Source organism: Vigna unguiculata, chromosome 9, assembly GCF_037176805.1.
Source record: "Vigna unguiculata cultivar grain cowpea cultivar isolate G323 ecotype 2 chromosome 9, ASM3717680v1, whole genome shotgun sequence".
Classification (NCBI taxonomy): domain Eukaryota; kingdom Viridiplantae; phylum Streptophyta; class Magnoliopsida; order Fabales; family Fabaceae; genus Vigna; species Vigna unguiculata.
The window spans coordinates 220,425-244,044 of NC_140800.1; the positions used below are offsets into that span (position 1 = coordinate 220,425).

Here is a 23,620-nt window from a genome sequence, read left to right on the forward strand (position 1 = left end):
TTTAACATCTTATATTGTTGGAGATTTTGAGCATGAGAAGATAAGGTCTAGCAAGGTTGATGGCATTAGAGAAGTTTGGTTAGAGACTAATATCGGTTGCAAGCTGCATTTGAAGATATTTGCCTCAGTCGTATCTCTATACATGTATTTGATGAGGATGATTATCATAATGGAAAATGGAAGTGCATTTAAGGAAAAATGGTGGTAGTAAGAGGAGAGAAGCAAAGTAAACTTTGTTCGACATCAACAAAGTTGTCTATACCTTAAGTGAATGCAATCGAGGATTGTTCCATCGAAGTATGCATAAATGCCTAGGTCACTTGAGTGAGAATTTGCAAGACAAGGTATGTTTTTTATTAAAGGTAATTAATAAAAAGAAAAAGATGTATTTTTCTTTATGGGCCACTAATCCATTATGTAATTTAAAGTAATGTAATTATTTGTATCATATTTCAAGAAGAAGAAAGACACAAAAAGTCACAAATTATAAGTGTCTCTAATAAAAAAATTATTGAAACCACAAAGAAAAGGTAAAAGAGAATAAATAAACAATTAGTGTATCATATACAAATACATATTAAAAAATTAGTTTCGATAAAATATTTCATCCTGATCTTATGTATTTAGTTCCTTCTAATATTTAGTTAAATATCCATCAAATTTTTCCTATAATATTATGTACCTTGTATGTCAAATTTTTTTTTGTTGGTTATTCGAAATTCCAAAAAAAATTATCAACTCATTAATTATTATTAGTAAAAAAAATTTAGTAGATTAAACATGTGAGTTTTTCTTTTATATTTAAATTTTTTTCGGTATTTGCTATTATCTCTTTTCTCTATTCTATACATCTCTTTATTTTACATATTATTTATATAGAAAACAAAATTATTTCCAATAGTTATTTTTGTTATAAGTATGCAAATTATATGCCACAAAATAATATGCATGGTAGGTTGACTTTGGCAAAAATCTTTTAGCATTACAACACGTAAATGTCATATTAGGAGCAGTGCCCCCACAGAAATGTACAAAAATATGATTAATACATTTCATTGACGTCAATCATAACAACAATAAAGACAGGTGAGGGTATTATATGAATCAAGTAAGATCATTATTCAATAAATTCAGAAAAAATTAAACTTTTTGTTTAAAGTAGTTTCTTTCATTCTTTTTTGTTAAACTCTAACTAATTATTGGATTATAATATGAACAGGTCTTAAATGGTCTTCATTTTAAATTTTAAACTGTCAAACAAGGGTAGGTTTTATTTATCATATCTTTTATATTGTTTAATAAAGCTGTCGGTATATATTCCCATCATCACAAACAAAACCTTTTAATATACTAATGCAAATGTAGTGTGCAACTTGGTAATTTAATTACAATACTTAGTGTTGACTTTTACAATAATTGTTTTAAAAATATATGATTAATATTCAATATTTATTTTATGTGTCTGTGTACTTGCAATTCATAAACCACTTGAAGTTATAATAGGCAATCTGAACTAGAAATGGAATTATTATATTGTTAGATTTTTATAGCAAAGGCGTAGATTACTCGAAAAATGTGAATACATAATTGGATATACACACAAAAAATAAAGTATGAGGCTTGAAAAGTTTTCTTTGACTTGGTGTATTTAGGGTTAGGGATTTGAGATAAAAAAGCAAGTTGCAATTAGAAAATGAGGGTTACTTTCGATGTCTACGCGCAATTCAAAACCAGATTTACGATAATTATGTGAATTATAAAACATTTGTGTTTGAATATTCAATGGAGGTGCATGTTAATCAACAAATTCTATGATTGATTTACCCAAATTGCACGCAACTGTCTTATTTTACAATTGTTTCATTACTTAATGCAGGTTGACTTAGGGGCATTTAAGACTTTCGACAAAAATTACGTTAATTAAACCCTTATAGTATAAAATTCTTTTAAAAAATATTTGAATTTTGATCTATCTTTTTTTGCCAATTATTATTTCATAAATGAAAAAATATACTGTTTTCGTTGAAATTAATGTTTAATAAGAAACGTATCTGTCACATTTTGTAAGGTCCTTCTTTTAATTATATTTTTAAATTTATAATATTCAAGTGTCGGGTCTTACTCGACAATAATTTAAATTTGATGTATTCAAAATCATTCGTATAAAGTGTACATTTATTATTTAGTTATCGAAATAGAACACTATTGTTCTTTAAAAACTTTAATTTTTTTTATAACATTTTAAAGAACAATTGTACTAAAAATCAATCTGCAACATATCTTTTTAAATTCGTTAGTTTCAATTAATCTGATCTAAAGTATTGATGTAAGTTTTAGAACTCCAAACGTAATTTTTTGTGTTAGGATCAAGATAATAAAAGAAAGAACAAGGAAAGAAAAATAAACAATAAAAAATTTAATGTGATTGGACATATAATGATTCGACATATAATGTATATATTTACGTCTATGGACTATAATAGTAAGTATTTTTTATTTATTTATGGTATATCTCAAACTTCTTATATAGTAAAATAGAGAATCACATCTTACAATTTTAAATGATGTGAGACTAAATCAAGTACCATAATATTATCATTTTGTACTTAATATTTATATTATTTTGTCCAAATTTCAACTTAAAAAAAGTCAATCTGATTCGAAAAAAATGAAAGATACATCACAGACCACAACATTCTTTTCAAAAAGTGTGACTTTCTTCCTTTTTTCTTTTATGTCTTTTTTTCTTGAATTGATATTCATTTATTTAGGACTAATATTTTAATTCAAACTAAGTCGAGTTTGATTTGATCGGACTTGATAAAAATTATTCGACTTGAAGGTTGACTTAAGTTTGATATGAACATTTTTTGTTTTGAATTTGAACTATTTTTTGAGTGTGTTTTACATAACACAGAGACTATGATGGTTGGAAGTAGGTTAGAGTCATTGTTAAAATAGAAAACTTTTTCTTAAGTGTATGAATAATTAAGATGCTATGTTATTCTCACCTAATTAGTTTATTTATGTAATTTTTGACGACATTTTTCTTTCTAAATATGTTATAAATATAAAATCAGACTATAATGTATAATAAATAAATAAATGGAAATGTAAGAAAAAAAATATTATTTTTTGTTTTAAAATGAAAGAGAAAATGTAAATAATGAATAGAATGTAAATTCAAGTTATTATTAATAAACAAATTTCTAATAAGTAGATCTGAGATAAACTTTCATCATAATTATAAATTTTAAAAAGCAAGTTACTAAAATTTAATACATATATCATGTAGTAATTAATATAGCTACTATCACTATCTTAAATTTTTAACATTAAAAAACTAACTTTAAAATTTTCAAATAATTGTATTTATAATATGCTTTTAAGACAATTGATTATTATGATGCAAAATCCAAATAATTAAAATGTTAATATTGATGGTCCATATCTCAAATATTTAATGCAACAAAAAGTCGAAGAAAAAAATTGTCCTGATTTAACATGTGAAGCAGAATTTTAAATTTTAAAATTTTAAATTATTATCATAATAAAATATTTTAATAAAATTGGAAATATAACGAATACAATAAAGTTTATCGTCCTGAGCCTATGCGTAGAGAGATAACGGGTAATTTCTTTATGCACCTTCTTTTTTTTCTTCCTGCAACCCCATTAAATCTATATTCCCAGTTTTCCCCAGCTAAATTTAAAATGAAATAGAAAAGGTATTAAATAGTCATGGGCTTGTAACGAAAAGTGTTATTCCCACTCCCCATATTTTCAACAAAATTACCCTTGTTTCCTTTGTGGGTGCGATTTCGCAATACATAAAAAAAATAAAAAAAATCATATTGTGTTATTTTAAAAAAAATTTAATATAAACAAATACAAATACAAATTTCCATTTCATTATTTTTTAAATCAACACCGCAGAATGTATGTTTTGTTTTGTTGAGCAGTTTTTATATTGATATCTTATATTTTAAAAATATTTTCCCTTTTATTGATTTTATAACTGTACAAGTGGTATTAAAAAATAGAGACATCAACACAAAACTCTCTAATTTTGAATATCTATAAACCATACCTATATATATATATATATATATATATATATATATATATATATATATATATATATATATATATATATAACACGACAGAATTTATTATATTAATTTTTTTTTATTATTATTATATAGACTTCTCTGTTATATTTATTTTTTAAAATAATTACCATAAACTCATACAGAATAAAAAATTGTAAAAATATAACATTAACTTAATAATGTAAAAGAGGATTTTTTTGGTTAAAAAATTGTAAAAGAGGTAGGTGACCTAACAAAAAAAATGGGGTGGGAAAGTAAAAAGTTAAGATTTTTGAATCTGTATATGATGATGGTTAAATCAAATGTTTGTGAATGTTGAGTGAAACTTTGCATGGTGAGGAATAAGGAATGGTTTGGGGTTGTTGTTTAATAATATTCTGATTTTGAGGTGCATAAAAACACACACAAATTAATTGAGTGACCATTATTGATTCCAAATGGTCCCTAATCCTCAGGTGTTCATCTTTTACTCCGTTGATGGCGGGGATTTATGCTGCAACTGCTTTGTAATGTATGATTAGGGACACTCCTGTTGGAGGCAAACATCATTGCAGCAATGCTAAGGTTATCATTTGGTTTTACTTTAATGATTTACCCAGTTTTCGTTTTGGGTTGGCCCCTTCTTCATCTTCTTCTTGCACTGCATCATTCAGAATCTTAGTAGTTAACTTTCAAAAAGCAAATTGCAGCTGTCTCCAACTCTAATAATTATGGACCATGCTTAATCACCTACTTCTTCCACAACATTATATACATGCATTAGCTTCAAATCAAACTGCTAATCAAATTGATGCTAAAATTTATATACATGCACGGTTAATAATGAGAGCCATTCATTAGCTTCAAATCAAACTGCATGGGTTGCAGTTTTGGACAATGAATATATCCATATCAGAGAATGATTTATTCTCAGATTCACTTTTCTGAATTTGAAAATAGTTCTAGACAGACAAAACTTTTTAACAGAGACTCTGTGTGAGTAGAGTATTTATATGGGTTTTTGACAGTAAGACATAAAAGTCAAATGAAATGGGCGTGGATATACAGACATTGGGATCATAGAATCCCCTAATCATTGTGTGGAACAAACAAAGGATCAGGCTAATTGATAACCTGGTGGCGTGGCTATGTGGGGAACCACAAGTAGAAACATAAAGGGAAATGTGCTGAACTTTGTCTGGGCACACATGATTTGGAGGTTCTGCATGCCTTGGTTCCCTTTTCATTTTTGAGAGCTATAAAAGTGGAAGGCACAAAGATCATGACAATAAATCACAACATGGCAACAAGTAGCAATCTGAAGAATGCTATCATAGCATTCTTGGTCCCTCTTCCTTCCATCCTGGTTTACCTCTCATTCCAATCGGCCATTAGTGGCTTTCCACAGTCTCCATCTTCTCCGTCAACTCTGTGGACATGGTGCTATCACCATCCTTTACTATTTCCCAATGTCCTTTTCTTCTTCAATGTCAATCTGCTCTTCTGGCTCATCGGCCTAATCCAATCCAGCCACTGGGTATACTTTCCAAACTTCCCTCTTTTCTTCTCTTCACTCAGATGTATGCAGTTTCGTTTCTGGTTTGATTTTGAGCCTGTTGGTGCAGATGATTGACCCGTATTGGACAGTGATACCGGTGATGCTTGTTCATTACTATTCAACTCACCCTTTGGCTCAGTATAACTGGTTAAGGTCCAGGACTGTGATCTTGTTGACTTGGTTGTGGAGTATCAGGCTGATCCACAACTACTTCAGACGAGAAAAGTGGCAGTGGGGTGCCAGGGAGGATTGGCGTTTCACTGATTTGAGTCATCAGTATGGAAAGCATTGGTGGTGGGCTTCCTTCTTCGCCATCTACGTGCCTCAGCAGGTCACTCACCTTTTTTCATTCTGTGCTTTTTAATGAAAGATGCATGAACCCTGTTTCCATTTAAATTTAAATGGGTGTTTTTGTTTGCAGGTGTTTCTGATTGGACTATCATTTCCGTTCTATGTGATCCACTCGGTGAATGAGGCTCTGGGCATGTGGGACTTTGTAGCCCTAGTTATGTGTATCTCTGGTGTTGTCATAGCATACATTGCTGATACTCAGCTTCACAACTTTGTGAGCAGAAACACGGAGCTAAAAGAGGCAGGTATGGCAGAGGTTGCCATTCTTGAGAAAGGGTTGTGGTATTACTGTCGGCATCCAAACTACTTCGGAGAGCAACTGTGGTGGTGGGGAGTGTTTGTGTTTGCTTGGAAGTTGGGACATGGATGGACCTTCATAGGAGCTTTAGCGAACAGCATGTGTTTGGGTTATGTGACAAAGCTTGTGGAAGAGAGAATGTTGAAACAAGAGAGCAGAGAAGAAGCCTATAGGCTGTATCAGAAGACAACTTCCACATGGGTGCCTTGGTTCAAGTCCTCTCCTTTGGGACTGAAATGTAAGGATGTTTGATTGTGTTTTATTTTCTTCAGATCAGTTCTAGCTGTAGTAGTGTAGTAGCCTTATTGCTTAGTTCATTCTACCACCAACTTCATCATCTTAATTTTCTCTACTTTGTTGATTATGTAAGAGAGCCAAGTCTTGAGTTGGATCATGTCATGTGTGTGTGCTCTGCTGGCTCTGCACTCCCATCATTTTTTGTATCATAGCTCAGAAGAATCTCTGAAATGGATTCTGCATATACTCTCTTATCATTTTCGGTTTAATGAAGTTTAAAATTAGTAATGCAGATAAGTTCTTTGAATTCCTTTCGTTTATCGAATAAGGTAAATCAACAAGGCTAAAAATATAATTTTTAACTTTTTTCCCGATATTTTTTGATTTTTTTTATCAATATTTTTAGCCTAAGTTGTCAAATATTTTAACTACTAATACAGAGTTTAATCCTAACTTCGTCCTACACAATCAAATCCTACAAGTGAGATTTAATCCTAATCATATAGTGTAATTTAATTTTATATCTAATGAATGTAAATCTCTAACACTTTATCGTAGAGATGAATCCATTGTTACGAAAATAATTTATTTGGGAATAAATGATTTCCTACACGCAATATTGTCTCAATAATGCGTTTGAAAATTACTTGAGTTAATTAACTTACAGTTTGTTCGCAAAGTTAATTACTTTATAAAATAGTTGTTAAGTAAATGAGTTTATACGCAGCATTTTTCTCCTTCTCTTCCTTTGATGCAAACGTATAACAAGGATTTTTCCTGCCTTTGTTGACAGTGTATGTTGTCGTGTTCCATGTCTTTGTTGGTAATAACACCGTGCAATTGTCTTGACTTATAAGCAACAGTAGAAAAGCATTTGCTTAGTATAGGCATGAAATGATGATTATAAACAACACTGTGAGATTGGAGTGGTATGGCACTAAGAGGAAAATGGGTTTTGTTTCCACTCTATTGCTTTTGCCTGATTCCGATATGCTTCTCGGCGGCGAAGGAAGGAAAGCCGCCACAACAGCAGAAGTTGCGGTTCGGGAAAAACGGAGAGTTCAAGATCTTGCAGATTGCTGACTTGCACTATGCTAATGGGAAGACTACCCACTGCTTGGATGTGTTGCGTTCTCAGTATGCTTCTTGCTCTGACCTCAACACCACCGCTTTCATCCAAAGGATCATCCTTGCTGAGAAACCCAACCTAATTGTCTTCACTGGTTCATATTTTGACTTTTCATTTCTTTTGCCTCTTCATTCGTTTTTATCTTTATTTGAGTGCACAAAGATGATTCTTTTAGAAACACCATCCCTCCCCCCAATTATTTCATACATGTTTGGGTTCTAGGGCAATTTTTAGTGGAATCAAGGGAGGGTGATTTGCAACTTTTACTTTATTGAGCAAGTTGGAATTTGCTTGACTGTCGATAAGATTGTGTATTCATTTTTGGTGTGACAGGGGATAATATATTTGGACATGATGCCTCGGATACGGCTAAATCAATGGACGAGGCATTTGCCCCTGCAATCGCTTCAAACATTCCTTGGGTAGCTGTTTTGGGCAACCATGACCAGGAAGGATCCCTCTCTAGGAAAGGGGTGATGAAATATATTGCTGGGATGAAAAACACTTTATCTATTGTCAATCCTCCGGACATACACATAATTGATGGTTTTGGGAACTATAACTTAGAGGTTGGAGGAGTTAAAGGTACTGATTTTGAAAATAAATCAGTGCTCAATCTCTACTTTCTCGACAGTGGAGATTACTCCAAGGTTCCTTTCATTCCTGGCTACGGCTGGATCAAACCCTCTCAGCAACTTTGGTTCCAACTGACATCGAAAAAGCTTAGGGTATTGTTTTACCTGTTTCATTGACCAACTATATTTTGGCTCCTGTACACTTTCCATCCTGTTTTTCTTTCTATTTTTTATTAGGTGGTTATGGATGGAAGTTAGTGGCTATTCATTAGACGCAGAGCTGATTTTTATTTCCTTCCCTTGATAATCTTTGGATGAACTATTTGCTCTTTGTTCTGCAGAAAGCATACATGAATGGACCAGTGCCTCAGAAAGAACCTGCACCTGGTCTTGCGTACTTTCACATTCCATTACCTGAATATGCTAAATTTGATTCATCAAACTTCACAGGTGTGAAACAAGAAGGCATAAGTTCTGCTTCTGTGAATTCTGGCTTCTTCACAACATTGGTTAAATCGGGAGATGTGAAGGCAGTTTTCACTGGCCATGATCATGTCAATGACTTCTGTGGCAAGTTAACAGGTATAAATCTTTGCTATGCTGGAGGATTTGGATATCATGCTTATGGCAAAGCTGGATGGTCTAGAAGAGCAAGAGTGGTGGTAGTTAGCTTGGACAAAACAGAGAGTGGCTGTTGGGAAGATGTCAAATCAGTTAAAACGTGGAAACGCCTTGATGATCAAAATCTAACCGGTATTGATGGTCAGGTCTTATGGAGCAAGAATTTTAGAAGTAAGATATATGTCTTGTTTTAAAACTTCTGCTGCAGACTCATAGATGAAATCTATCTTAAGAATTACATATTACAGAGGACAACTGGAGACATTTAAATGAACTTCTGTTGATGCTTCATTCTTGGGTTATATGAGTTGATATAAATATATGAAGGAAACACATAATTTTGCGTCCTTTTTATGATCAAAGTAGCTTTCTAATTACTATTACTTGATTTCCCTTGACGGTAGATGTTGAACTTTTCTACTTACCTATAGTAACAAATAGAGGGTAAAGAGTTTAAACAACTTTAAGCAAGTGATGAAATGGTTGATATTTTCTTTTGTTTGAGATGCTGACTGTGATTTATGTATTGCTTCCCATTTCAAGTCATCTCCCTTGATCGTTTGTTCTGGTGCATCTAACAGGCAACCGCAGGAAAAAACAAGATGGTGAATCTTGAGAATTTATGGTGTTGCAGAAAAATTTTAGTATCATGAAGGTGATTTTGGAATGTCTCAGTCTGTTTTATACATTTTTCTGTCAAAGGAACCTGTTCATTACACGTCCTATAATCAGGATGCAGCAATACGAGGTAGCTTGGTCAAAAATAATATGTAAAGGAATGGAAGTTCACTGATGTGGTGCAATGATTGCATGCTATGCGATTGCTACTGTCCGTTCAAAACAAGAGATGATGCACCATGAAATATGAAAGGCTTCTTTAAGATGATGCACCATGAATTTTGAGTAGATTTCTGCTTGTGTTGTGTGGATATTTATGCTACCTGATAATGATAATAATACGTTTGCTATAAAATCACAAAGTTATGGTACAATGACAATTAATGTATGCAACTATGCGTTGATTGCTAAGCATGTTGTTGAGAAAAAATGATGACATTTCATTAAAAAAGAATGGTTATAATCTGAAATGTCTTTTATAGATTGAAGCAATACATGCTATGAATTTAACACCCTCTTTACCTCTTGAGTTTCACTCTCTTTTTAAACCGCATCTTTTTCTACTCATTTTAAACTCCTCTATTGGATGGGAGATAAAAACTGTTGTCATGATGCTGTTAATATGATTTAAACATGCACTAATTCACACTTGCTGTTAATATAAATGCATAGATAAAAATAAATAGTTATATAACCCAATTATATTATTCTATTTGTGATATTATATAAGTTGAATTATGTGACTCGGTCTTGTAATATAACTTTAGTAGTATTGTTTACTTAAGTAATTATATAACTAATAATTGTACTTAATAATTGGAATCTGTCTTTAATTTTTAACATGAACTTAAAATTTATCTTTATTTTAAATTTTAATATAGTTTTCAAATTTTAAAAAATTCTCCCACTCCGATTGTGTTAAATTATTTGTAAGTATCAAACAATGTCTCACAATATTTGAACGAATTTAACACATTATAACTTAAATATCAACACGAAACAACATTCACCACCTAAAAAAATTAACTAAAGTAATTATATCCGTTTACTTTTACGATTTATACCCTGTGCGTACAAAAATTCGTTGGACTTTAGAAAAGAGGCCCAACTATTGAGAAAGGAAGGAACAGCCAAGCGGAAGTGAAAGGTGCAAACGTAGAACCACCAAGAAAGACACCAACACTGAACTGTTGGTGCAATTGGAGAAGGCAACATCAACACTCAAAACTCAAACAAACCTTGCAAGGGAGAATCAGTGAACCACAAAATTATTACTCACTCCTGCGTAAATCCTCATCTACAAGCAATTAATTCCATTGTCATTTTTTTTTTCCTGGTGTCCAACCGAGTGTACGACTTCACGCCATCTTCGTAACCTTGCTTGAAATCCTAGGATCGCATTTCACTCGCGGCTGCAGCAGGGAAGCACTCTTCTTTCTTTGCTCGTGTCCGATCTGCCATGGCTGAAGGTAATCCCTGTCTCATGATTCACTATTGACCATTCTATTTCATTGTTAGGTCCCTGAAAAGAAAATTTCCCCCCCTTTAGTCCTTCAATATTCATCGCGCTAGAATGCGAGTCCCTCGACTTTTTTGAGTGAAGAAGGGTGGTCACAGTTTCCTTGAGGAATGATGAGAAATCTCTCTGCATCTCATTCCTTTGGTCTTTTCGTCACCTCACCCATCTTTTGTCCCAATAACCTTCCTGCTATCACTCTCTCCTCACGTTCCAGCAGAAGATCTTCTCCTTCCATTCAATGTGCGGTTCAATTCCGTCCCTGCATCGACATCCACAAGGGGAAAGTGAAGCAGATTGTGGGGTCAACCTTGCAAGACTTGAAAGGGGGTGATGGGTCGGATCCTGTGACCAATTTTGAGTCTGATAAGTCAGCTGCTGAGTATGCTACTCTTTACAGAGGAGATGGACTCACGGGTGGCCACGTCATCATGCTTGGTGCAGACCCTTTGAGCAAAGCTTCTGCCTTGGAAGCGTTGCATGCTTATCCCGGCGGTCTACAAGTTGGAGGGGGGATAAATGCTGACAATTGTTTGAGTTACATAGAAGAGGGAGCGAGCCATGTCATTGTGACATCTTATGTATTCAATGACGGACAAATGGATATTGGAAGGCTAAAAGATCTTGTTCAAATTGTTGGCAAAGAGAGGCTTGTATTGGATCTCAGTTGCAGAAAAAAGGATGGTAAATATGCAATTGTCACTGATAGATGGCAGAAGTTCAGTGATGTTTTTGTTGATCCTGGTGTTATGGAATTTCTTGCCAATTTTGCTGATGAGTTTTTGGTCCATGGTGTTGATGTTGAAGGGAAAAAGTTGGGAATTGATGAAGAGCTTGTTGCTTTGCTTGGCAAACATTCACCAATTCCTGTTACCTATGCTGGTGGTGTGACTGGAATGGCTGATCTAGAGAGGATAAAAAGCGCCGGAGTGGGGCGTGTGGATGTGACTGTGGGTAGTGCCTTGGATATTTTTGGAGGAAACTTGTCTTATGAAGAGGTCGTAGCTTGGCATGTACAGCAAAAGGCCTATGTAGTTTGATTAATATGTTTTCTTCTAATTGGAGATAGGGACTGGTGTGCAAGGATCTGTTTTTGGTATTTCTCTAGATGTGTAACCATTTATCAGGTTATTTTTTAATGACTGAAGGCAAATTGAACAATTGATAACAGAATATCTAGTATGAACTGATTACTATTTTAATAATACTAAGTCTTCAAAAATATTGCAATTGCTATCTACTGTTAGTTCAATGAAAGTTTCATTGCATTTTTGGTTTTTTTTAGCTTCTGTGGTGTGTGATTTGGATTTGTCAACCATTTTATAGGTTAATTATTCTATATTTTAAAATTAGCTAATTTTAGTTTCTTTAATGATGTTTTCTTATGATTGATTGTTCAAGTTCCATGATTGATTTTAGATGGCTTTGGGACTATCAAGATTCAAGGGTTGATTAATGGTTTATCAATTTAGATTTTGCTGGATAGTGGAAGTTCAGATAATTTCTGACAATTGTGGTTGGCTAATTGTCTCAAATTATAGGTAGAACTTGTTCCTAATTTTAGGTCTTGGTTTAATCGCAATGCTCGTGTCACAGCAGGTTTGATAAGAGAATTGGATGTTAAGATTCTAGGACTTGTTACCTGTTTCAGGGGCTGATTTAGTACTTGGAGCTGCTTGGTTAGCAACCTTGGGACCTCAGGGGTTTGCCTCCATAGCAGCACCTCTTATTGAACTTTTAAAGAAGGAAAATTTGCAGTAGGGTCCTACTGCTATGTTTGCCTTTCAAGTTCTAAAGGATTCAATCACAAAGGCACCTGTGCTTGCGTTACCCGAATTTTTCAAGCCTTTTGGAAAAATACCCTAAACATATGCTCCCATTGCATTGTTTTCGAAGAAATTGACGCCAAGACTACAAAAATAGTCACCCTACAGTAGAGAGTTTTATGTCATAACAGAGATTATTGCTAAATTTAGAAACTATTTGCTTGACCACCACAAGTTTGTCATCAGAACAGACCAAAAAAAACTTGAAAAGTTTGACATGACAAGTTATGCAAACCCCAGAGGAGCAAGTATGGTTGCACAAATTACTTGGGTATGACTTTGCTATTGAGTATAAACCTTAGAAAAGATAACTTAGCTGTTGATGCACTATTGGCTTGGTCTCAACCTAGGTTTGAGTTTATTCCAGTATTAAGGTCTGCAACCTGAGAACACAAAATATGTTCCAGATGGCGAGGATCCTTTTCTGTCGAGTAATTACAAGTTGAAAGAGATATGCTAACAAGAAGAGATATCATGTGTAATTTAAAGTAGAGATCAAGTGCTATTGAAACTACAACCATACAAGCAGCACTCAGTTGCTTTAAGAAAGAATCAAAGACTGAGCATGAGGTATGTTGGACCCTTTCCGGTGATTGAGTGCATAGGACATGTTGCATACTAGTTACTACTGCCATCAGTAGCTAGAATTCATCCAGTTTTCCACTTCTCTCTGTTGAAACCTTATAGTGGGGATCATCTTTTTCCTTATATTCCCTTGCATATTGTTCTGACTGACCCAATGTTACCTGATAATGATAATACGTTTGCTAATAGATTCACAAAGTTACAGTACAATGACAATTGCTGCATGCAATTATGCGTTTATTGCCAAGCTTGATATTGGTTGAGTCAGAAGATAGATATCGTATCTGTTGTGCACCTATGTTTGATGATAATGTAGATTAGATTAACAGCATTGAGTTGGGGTGAGTCCAGCAAGGAGTGAATATAGGAAATGGCAACTGGTAACTCCAATGGGTCTTTGCTGCCTCAGGGTTGCTTTAGTGCTTAAAGTTGTTCATCGTGAACGTAGTAACTGGTGATTGAGTATGATGATCAACAACGGTGCAAAGTTGCTACAACTTGCAACTATGGAACTACATTTGTGAAGTAGTGAACAGAACAAAATGCTTCAAGTGCATAATGAAATAGTTAAAAAGATTAAATTTTCAAGTATGTCCTTTATATTTTAAATAGAAAATTAATATTGTTGAGAAAAAAATGATGATATTTCATTAAAAAAATCTGGTTATGCTCTTAAATGTCTTGTATAGGTTGAAGGAACTAATGGTGGTGGATTTGAATTTTTAACATCTCTTTACCTTTCAATTTTGATTCTCCTTTTGAACAGCATCTTTTTCTACCCATTTGAAACTGGTTTATTGGATGGGAGATAAAAATTGTTCTCATGCTGCTATTCTACTATTATCAACAAAACACTTAGCATTAATAAGTGGTGTCTTGAAACATTTTTATCTATCTACATTTGTACAGACATTTTCTTATTATTTTTCTTGTATGGCTTTTAGTCAGCTTGACCAAGGTGCGTAGTTAAAAATAATAAAGGTCGCAAGGTGCTACTAGTGGGCTTCAAATATCTGTTATGTAATAAAGTTCACATTTATACTGCAAGCAAATTCCACACTCAGAACTTCTTAGCCTACTATGAACTTTCTCTAGTTTGACTCAAATACTGACAAATAATATATGGAATGGCGAGTTTAAATTATATTGGAGTGATGAAAAAGAAGTAAAAAAAAAAAAAAATCTGAAGTGATGAAAAGAAGAGCAATGTGGTTTCTTATTTATGCCCCAAATTTAAATCTGACGGTAGCAACATGAAATGACAAGGTTAAATTATTTGAATTTGATCAAATGAGGTTTTTTGAAAAAAAAAAAATTAGCGGCATCAATATTAAGGAAAAGGAAAATTGGTTAAAAAAAAAATTGAGGATAATTTTTTTAATTGTTAGTTTATTAAAAATAAGAACGGTAAATTTTTTACATTGACATACGAAAATACGACTTTTTATAGTAATTAAATATAAATTTACTGAACTTTTGTATAATAATTAACAATAAGTATACTGTTTTATAGTAATAAAATTGTAACAAAGCACATTTTTTACAATTATTTAAGAACACACTTAAAATTTTTGGTTCTGAATACAGTATTCCTATAACTTGAATGGAGAAATTGGAGTAATTGGAGAAATTGTTAGAGAGATAATTTATATCCCACTAAGATAAAAAGGTCCCACAAAATGTGTGTGATTGGTGTGCAAGGAAAATAGCATATCAGAATCTGCATCTCCTCTGTCTTGTGATGACATGTGGCAACCAGTAGATTTTGTGGAAGGCAGAGAAGGGCGTGTGAGCCACCAGATTTTGATTTTTTTTGAGGTAAACCTATCCCATTAGATTTCACATGCCACATGGCAACCCACAACTTCATTACCCATTCACACTCCTATCCTTTCGGATAAGATTCTGCATACATCAACAAAATTTGCATTTCTTTACCATTAATTAATCATCAAACATATACACAGAAACACACAGAGACTCACTCAGTGAATAATTATTCATTATTCTGAATCAAGGGTGAATGGCTTCTGCTTGTGCCTCCTCTGCCATTGCTGCTGTTTCCATCTCCACGCCAAGGCAAGTTTCTCCACTCTCCCACTATTTATTTATGTCATTTCATTCTGTGCATAAAATGTTGCACATATTCATCCAATTCAAGCTTTGTATGAATGAATGAATGCATGATGCATAGATGTATAGACGTGATTGATGAAAAGTAGTGTGAATGTGTACAGTTCCCAGAAGAATGGATCAGTGTTGGGAACCCCAAAAGCTTCTTTTCTTGGTGGAAGGAAATTGAGGGTGAAGAAATACACAGCAGCAGTTGGAGGAGGATCCAGCACTACAGTGTGTGCTGTAGCAGACCCTGACAGGCCGCTATGGTTTCCAGGCAGCACTCCTCCTCCATGGCTTGATGGCAGTCTCCCCGGAGACTTTGGCTTTGACCCTCTTGGTCTTGGTAAGAACACGATCTTAACAGTATTTTGTTAATGAAAAATTTCATTTATGAAAGGAAATGAGAAAGAAAAAAAAATGGATTTTGATTGATATATAGGATCTGATCCGGAGAGTCTGAGATGGAATGTTCAGGCAGAGCTAGTTCACTGTAGATGGGCAATGTTGGGTGCTGCTGGGATTTTCATTCCAGAATTTCTGACAAAGATCGGTGTCTTAAACACCCCTTCATGGTACTCAGCTGGAGAACAAGAATACTTCACAGACACCACTACCCTCTTCATTGTTGAACTGTTTTTCATTGGTTGGGCTGAGGGTAGAAGGTGGGCTGACATAATCAAGCCAGGGTGTGTGAACACTGACCCCATCTTTCCCAACAACAAGCTCACAGGAACCGATGTTGGTTACCCAGGTGGGCTTTGGTTTGACCCTCTTGGATGGGGAACTGGTTCTCCCGAGAAGCTCAAGGAATTGAGAACTAAGGAGATCAAGAATGGGAGATTGGCCATGTTGGCTGTCATGGGTGCATGGTTCCAGCACATATACACCGGCACTGGTCCTATCGACAACCTCTTTGCTCACCTTGCAGATCCTGGCCATGCTACCATTTTTGCTGTAAGTTTATTCAACCACTGTGCCTTCAATTTCTTCCCATTTCTTTATGCTCTCACCTTATCTTTCTTTCACCACCACTGCAGGCTTTCACCCCTAAGTGATGAAGATCAACAATAGATCCTGGGAGAACAACATGTTTGACCTAAGTAATAGAGAGATCGAATGAATGTCTTAGGAGAGGAGTGTTTATTTATGTCTGTAGAAAGCTTTGTAATATGGCAACTTCTACTACATATATGCACAGAATCATAATCCAACTTGCCGACACCTATTTAAGTTTTAGATTACATGAATGCGTTTTGATAATATTAACATTTGTGCGTAAGATGATAATATTCCACGTCGAGCATTTCATCATTCACGACAGAAATCTGAGAAAAATGGTCACGTTTCATTCTTTAAACTTTTCTCTTTAGTTCATCAAACTCTAGTCCTAACAATTAGAAATTCTTTAAAAGCAAGAAAAAAGAGGCAGTTCCTTCTTCAATTCTTTAATGTTTTTAAGTTCAGAATAAGTGTCTCATTTATACTTCCTGACTTGTAGATTTAATCCGTCCAAAGTTTAACAATCAAGGAATAATAACAGCTATAAAATTATAAGGATAAGAACACTGTTTAAAATTTCATGAGAAAAAAATAATCAAAAGAGCCTTTAACTCTAATTATTCACACAAAGGAAACGATGTTTTGGAAATATTAACAGACTTTATCTTCTTTCAGCAACAGAAAAAGGTAGTAAAAGTTGAGAAGCTGGAAGAATAACATGTTACATGAAGAAAATGAATTCCTATGAGTTGTCAGAAAATGGTGTAGAGAACGGAACATGACTGATGAAAAATCGGTAGAATAGTGAAAATAAAGTTTACAAGGCTATGTTTTGAACACTTTCATGCTTCCAATGGTGTCATTCACATGGTGAAGCATTTCTAGACACAGTTTCAACTAAAATCAACTTGTTTCATACTACATTCTATTCTGGAATGGAAAAGGGAAGAAAAATATCTCTGAACAACGAGACAGTGTTGGAACAGATTCAGATCCAGTCTTTTTTTCTCTTTTACTTTATAATTACAAAAATATAATTTTTTAATGACCATATTAAATTATCAAAATACATTTTCCTTATTTTTGTGATAAGTCTTTTTGCATTCCTAGTTTGAGAATGTCACATGCTAACATTTATATCTACAAGTGTTACAAAAATGCTGGTGTCAGATATTATTTATGCAGGATCCAAAATTGATATGGGCCAAACGCAAAAATGACAGTGACTTTTTTTTTTTTTCTTAAAGAACAAGTGTCCATGAAATAAACTCTTTTGTCAAATTCCGAAGTAAGTCTCGTTACCTCTTTTATTTCTCTGTGTCAATTTATTTTTTATTTTATTTCATATGCATGCATAATCATTATTATAGATTTATTATTATTATTATTATTATTACATTTTAAAATAACAATAACAAGATGAGTTTATCTAAAAAAATAGTTAATATATGAATGACTCTAATGTTACTTTAATAATTTATTTTGAAACATGTGGGTGGTAATTGCTTAATAATATTTTTTTTTAAATATATTAATTAGTCTTCTTTTTTTGTTGTTTTGAAATATTTATTACATAAATATATAAGTTTGATGCTTTATTTCTTTCATTTTAACTTGAGATATTTGAGCTATGATATTTTTGTACTCTTGATTTTAATCTTAAAACAAATTATTATTATTATTATTATTAGACTTAAATATGTTTAGTTTTAATGTTTCCATTCCTTTTAGATTCTTGACATTTTAGCGTTAATTTATAATTGTTATTATTAATGGTGGTTAGTTACACCAAATTAAAGTTTCTATAACTAAAGCTTTTCTACGATTTTGATTCAAATGATTGTTCTTCTGTTTCATTGTTTGATTCAACACACGGTTTATAGCAGACTTTTGATGACTCGTATCCAACAGAAACTAAAGTCGGTTTGAGTGACAGGATACACATGTGTTTGTATTCGGAAATGTTTAAGGACAATGAGTGATTTAGTAACAGTGTTGCGTTTGTATGAGGATGGTGTGTGAGTGAGAATATTAACCTGCAGCACAGTAAGCATAGTGAATAATGTGTTAAGAGTTTATAGCAGAGAGATAGCAGTAAAATTTGGTGATGGAAGGTTGAGTTTGAGAGAGTGATTGAAAAACGAGGACAAGTGAAGTCACGTGGAGAGTTGAAAAGAGAGGAGCAGGTGGCAACAGGTATGGTACCACAAAGAGAAGCTTCGTACAGATTACATTCTGTTGTTCCTTTCAAATTTGGTGCAATAAAACAAAAAGAGACAGAAGAAGAGGAAGATAGAAAGACATGTGGATGGTGTTGGAGATAGGTAACTAGATGCTCATATCTTCTTCATGTAACTTCAAACTAGTTTGGGTTTCTCATTTGGGAGGGCTGCACTTTGTAACTTCAAAAGGGTTACCACTCTTTTATTATTATGTGAGTGTATTTATGTCAGTGGTCACTTCCTCTTACAGGGCCACCATATGCCAAGGACTCTCTGCATCTGCATGGTCCTCACCCACATTTAATGTCCATGCATCATCCTCTTCCACTCTCCAATTTTTCCGAACCATCATCATGCATATACTCATATTTAACCTATTTTAAAGGTTTTGTCTGATACATAAAATTATTATATCTGTGAAGGTTATAAGAGCTAAGAAATGTGTTTGAAGAAGTTTTGAAGAAGTTTGATCTTAATGTGTGTTATGTTAAGAATAACAGAAGTGTGTGAAAAGATTGTATTATTAATAATTGAAGTGAGCAGTGATAATAAAGAAAGGTGTGGTCCATATTTGAGGTTTTAGTACAATTATAGAATGATTTGGATAGATGAGTGAAGGACAGTGCATGCGTCCAATCCAATGATGGAATTAATGGAAGGGTGAGGATGAGAAGATAAAAGGGTAGAATCTGGTATAGCTTTATGTTGATCGTAAATATATAAAGATAACAACACTATCTTCCTCCTCTTAATTAGCCCTAGCAGCAGCATGCTAGGGTGGGGGACCCTTCTTCCTTTCAGATCTACCACTCTTCATCATCTTCCTTCATTTTCCTTCTTCAACAACTTCCTCCTATTCTCTTTCTGCAACTTCTCAAATCAAAACATATGCATCCATCATTCCTTCACTAAACTACCTTTTCTGTGTAAATAACTTTTATTATATTTCTCTCTTAAACATGTACCTATACATACAGTGTTTTAATACCTTATATATTACGTACAAGTACCCTTTCAATAAAGGACAGAGGGAGGAATTTATGGCCTTCTGCACTGCACCCTTTGCAAGGACACACACGTATATAGTATGCAGTCTGTAATTCAACACTTTAATTAATTCATTTCATTCAATTTTCTCCCCAAATTATATACAGGCCTGTATGTTGAATTCAACATCAATTCTCTGTCATCCAATTAGAGGAAAACCAATGTTTTTTTTTTTTTTTTTTAAGTTCATTAAATCTATTATTTAAAGAAAAGGAATCTTATTGTGAGGTTTTCCTAAGATTAATTTAACTTTTATGGTAATTTATACTAACTGATGAATTTTCACGTTATGATATATATAATAACATTGAATCAAAAGCTAAAGATATATAATTCAACATTTATTATCTCCTATAAATTATTGATTTAGTTCATACATGAAAAAATTATATCAATGAACATGTTAGTAATTAATGTGAGTGTTCGTCTACGGATCCAACTAATGTGTAATGAAATTATAAACCAAAATTTACAAATATAATAAACACCAAGTTAATAAGTTTTTAAAATGCTGATTAGATTACATATAATATAAAGACCCATTACAATCTAAACAATAACAACATTTCTTATTTTATTATTTTTATCTGCGTTACAAGTAAATAAAAAATAATAAAGAACTAAAGAAATAATAAATAGTTAAAGTCGTAGTTGTTTGAGTGTTTGATTAAAAAAAAAATTGTTATCAATCCAAAATGAATTATATGTTTAACTCCCCGGATATTGCAACGTATACCCTAATATTAAGCTTTAATCGTACCCTGCAAAATTTGATACAATTAAAATTAGATTTTTACCTTTGCACGTGCAACCATATACTGAATAAGCAAACCTTTATGGTACAAAATAAGTTTATACATTAGCATACTTATGTTTATCGTAAAATAAAAATAATTATACCAACAAAAGTTGATCCAATTATTAAGGATTTTTTTTAAATCTTATTTGCTGATAAATAATCTATAAATATTTTTTGAGTCTTCGGATAAATTCTGTGAGTGTTTGAGATTCAACTTATAAGAAAAATGTATTGGTCGTGTAACGGGTGAAGGCATATATACAGTTTCTTTCTTTTGTTCATGATATAATAATGTATAAAAAGACTTTAAAACAAGTCTATTTATTTTAAGAGTAAATTGAATTATATATATATATAATTTTATGTGCCTCTTGAATTATGGGAAGGTGTCTTAGTAATTAAGAAGTTGGAAATTTTTAATTAATTAATAAATAAAAATTAGGGGTTTGGTGAAATTTCTAGATAGTTCGACTGTCATTGTCCATTGTTTCTTAAAAATTGGAGAACATCAAAATATTAAACTTAAGAATTGAAAATGACTTCTTTCTCCGGCAGAAAAAAAAAAAAGAGAGGGTTACATGCTCTTTTGACTAAAAAATTCATTTATGTTTATAGTTAAAAAAAAAATAAACAGAAAAATTCATTTTTAATTCAAGATTATATATTAATTATTGTACCATAGTTTGACTAAAGTATAAAACAAATATTTGGAAATGATATAGTTGGGAGAAATTCTAGAAAACGACTGGTTTTGGGGAGGCATAGTAGATGGATAGTAGATGGAATTAAAAATAAACTAACCAAAAGAAAAGATAAACATCTTATTATTTTCAGAAAGAGTATAAGTTTATTAAAATTTGTGGTACTGTTATATGTGTGTATGTTTCTTAGATTTTTAATTTTTTTTTATAAGGGTTAGAATACCTAAAATACTCTACAATTAATGTATTATTTATTGTTGACATAAAAAAATCATTATTGTGGTAGAGGAATATTAGAAAAAGATTATGCTTTTCACATCCAAAACTTTTTTATATCCTTTTGATACTTATTATTTTACTCTTTAATTTTTCTTTTTCTTTATAAATATAAAAGATATATTTTAATAATTATTTTACTTTCAAAAGTGAGTTGTTAAGTGATTCTTTAAGTGTCAAAAAATCATTTACTATCAAAAGAGTAGCCAGGGAGAGGGAATTGGAGATTTATTTTGATGGTAATATAACATGAAAATTAGGATCAGGAAAGAAAATACACGTGTGGCAAATATATCACTTTGAGATAAATACAGGTTATATACTCTTAAATCTACCTATAATGAATTACATAATGAAATTGGTGGCATGTTTATCAATTCAACATTAGGTATAGGAAAAACATATGTAAGAAAATGTGTGGTGACATTTTTTTATAAATAAATCATCATTATTTAAATTAGACCTAGGAAAACATTTCTACCATTTATTTTTAAGAATTTTAATTGACAATTAATTTTTTTATGAGTAGTCATTTCTTATAAAATTATAAAATTTGCAAGTGTTTTTTACAAAATTTATTACGAAAAGTGTTTTATACAAAATATTTTGTAAAAAAATTGATAGTAATTTCTTGCAATTTTTCTTTTTCACAACAAAATTTCCTACGAAAAAAATTAAAAAAAAAATTGACAAAAAATATAAATTTTTTTAATAGTAAAAACAGATATAAATTTTCTGAATTGACATAAAATTACATTGAAATTAAAAGAAAACAAGCGTAAAATTACGTCTAATTGTAAAATAAATACAATATTAACATTAACTTACGGGTGAAGAATTGGGTTATATATATATTTTTTCCTTATAATCTTTTGGAAGTCAAGAAGAAGAGTGTAAAGGGTGTTGGAGGGTATTAAGGATCTATTGGACATATAAATAAGGTCCTATTGTATATATTTTATGTTTTGTAATTGAATAGAACAAATTTAATATGAAAAGTTAGAACATGCAACCTATGTAACCTATTCGGTCAAAAGTGAAAACAACAGTAACTATATATATTTTATAAATATAAATTATATAAAAGGTATCGGAAACTTCAATGCCCAAGATTTTCAGCATAAATTGCACAAAAATATCGGTTGTCGTTACTTCTTTTCTTCTTATCGAATTTGAGAAATTATATAAAATATAGTGTATCTGCTTTCATTCGAAATGGATTTTCATCGATAACATAAGTTTATTTTAAATGGGCTGAGTTCATAGATTATTAAAATATCGAGGTTTTGTTGGTCTCAAAAAATGGGTTGGAATAAGGTTTCTTAAAAAAAATAAATCAATTAGGAAAATCATGATTAAGTTTTTGTGTGAATATAGGAAAATGTCTATTTGCCTATTTGTAATCTGATTATTAAGAAAATTTCTTATTTAATTGTAAGAATAAATTATTAAATTAGACCGTGTAAAATAATTTAGTGAGGACTTTTTAGAGATATTTTTTTGAAACATTTTGATACCCTTTCTTTGAAAGAGAAATAAATATTGTAAGTTTTTCATCAGTGTGATATGAACAATATGAAAATTTTATTAAATAAGTGGTGAGCTAAAATTATATGTGCGCCAATAACTTTAGTATCGGTAAAGATCAATGGACAAAAATAGAAGTTTTCATCAGCAACGTGATTGTTTATTGATCATATAATAAAAGTCGTCAGCAATAATATAGTTATTTATGGATATTGGGATAAACTTTAGTCAGCAATAATGTGATCGTTTATCAGTCCTACAATAAAAGTCATTATTAATAACATGATAGATTCTATAATGAAAATCATTATATCATTAAAAGATAAGTTTTTTTCAACACTTGTGCATATTCTTATTTTTATAAAATTGCTTTCATCAACTACATATTTACACATTTTTATATAAACAAAACTTTTATATATATATATATATATATATATATATATATATATATATATATATATATATATATATATATATATATATATATATATATATATATATATATATAAAAGTATTGGGGAAA

The 23,620-nt window shown here is 31.9% G+C and overlaps 4 protein-coding genes across 5 annotated transcripts; all 4 read left to right on the top strand.

The window, feature by feature from the left end:
• Nucleotides 1-4,549: 4,549 nt before the first annotated feature.
• On the top strand, nucleotides 4,550-7,469 carry LOC114163329 (uncharacterized protein C594.04c-like). Of its 2 annotated transcripts, XM_085666868.1 has the most exons (4): nucleotides 4,550-5,628; nucleotides 5,717-5,980; nucleotides 6,071-6,536; nucleotides 7,329-7,469. In XM_085666868.1, the coding sequence occupies exons 1-4, from the start codon at nucleotides 5,374-5,376 to the stop codon at nucleotides 7,382-7,384; spliced, it is 1,041 nt and encodes a 346-aa protein (XP_085522994.1). In that variant the 5' UTR covers nucleotides 4,550-5,373; the 3' UTR covers nucleotides 7,385-7,469. The 2 variants fall into 2 exon arrangements, with proteins under 2 accessions (XP_085522994.1, XP_027903377.2); XM_028047576.2 differs by lacking the exon at nucleotides 7,329-7,469 and having other exon boundaries at nucleotides 4,558-5,628; nucleotides 6,071-6,832.
• On the top strand, nucleotides 7,467-9,840 carry LOC114163328 (putative inactive purple acid phosphatase 29). The gene is made up of 4 exons (XM_028047575.2): nucleotides 7,467-7,758; nucleotides 7,998-8,392; nucleotides 8,581-9,031; nucleotides 9,442-9,840. Exons 1-4 carry the CDS (start codon nucleotides 7,467-7,469, stop codon nucleotides 9,474-9,476), a joined length of 1,173 nt encoding a protein of 390 aa, XP_027903376.2. The 3' UTR covers nucleotides 9,477-9,840.
• A 718-nt stretch (nucleotides 9,841-10,558) lies between these two features.
• LOC114164276 (1-(5-phosphoribosyl)-5-[(5-phosphoribosylamino)methylideneamino] imidazole-4-carboxamide isomerase HISN3, chloroplastic-like) lies at nucleotides 10,559-12,230 on the top strand. The gene is made up of 3 exons (XM_028048883.2): nucleotides 10,559-10,763; nucleotides 10,872-10,947; nucleotides 11,028-12,230. The coding sequence occupies exon 3, from the start codon at nucleotides 11,108-11,110 to the stop codon at nucleotides 12,032-12,034; it is 927 nt and encodes a 308-aa protein (XP_027904684.1). The 5' UTR covers nucleotides 10,559-10,763; nucleotides 10,872-10,947; nucleotides 11,028-11,107; the 3' UTR covers nucleotides 12,035-12,230.
• A 2,995-nt stretch (nucleotides 12,231-15,225) lies between these two features.
• On the top strand, nucleotides 15,226-16,764 carry LOC114196150 (chlorophyll a-b binding protein 7, chloroplastic). Its single transcript, XM_028086701.2, has 4 exons — nucleotides 15,226-15,484; nucleotides 15,643-15,866; nucleotides 15,963-16,477; nucleotides 16,561-16,764. Exons 1-4 carry the CDS (start codon nucleotides 15,429-15,431, stop codon nucleotides 16,576-16,578), a joined length of 813 nt encoding a protein of 270 aa, XP_027942502.1. The 5' UTR covers nucleotides 15,226-15,428; the 3' UTR covers nucleotides 16,579-16,764.
• The last annotated feature ends 6,856 nt before the right edge of the window (nucleotides 16,765-23,620 follow it).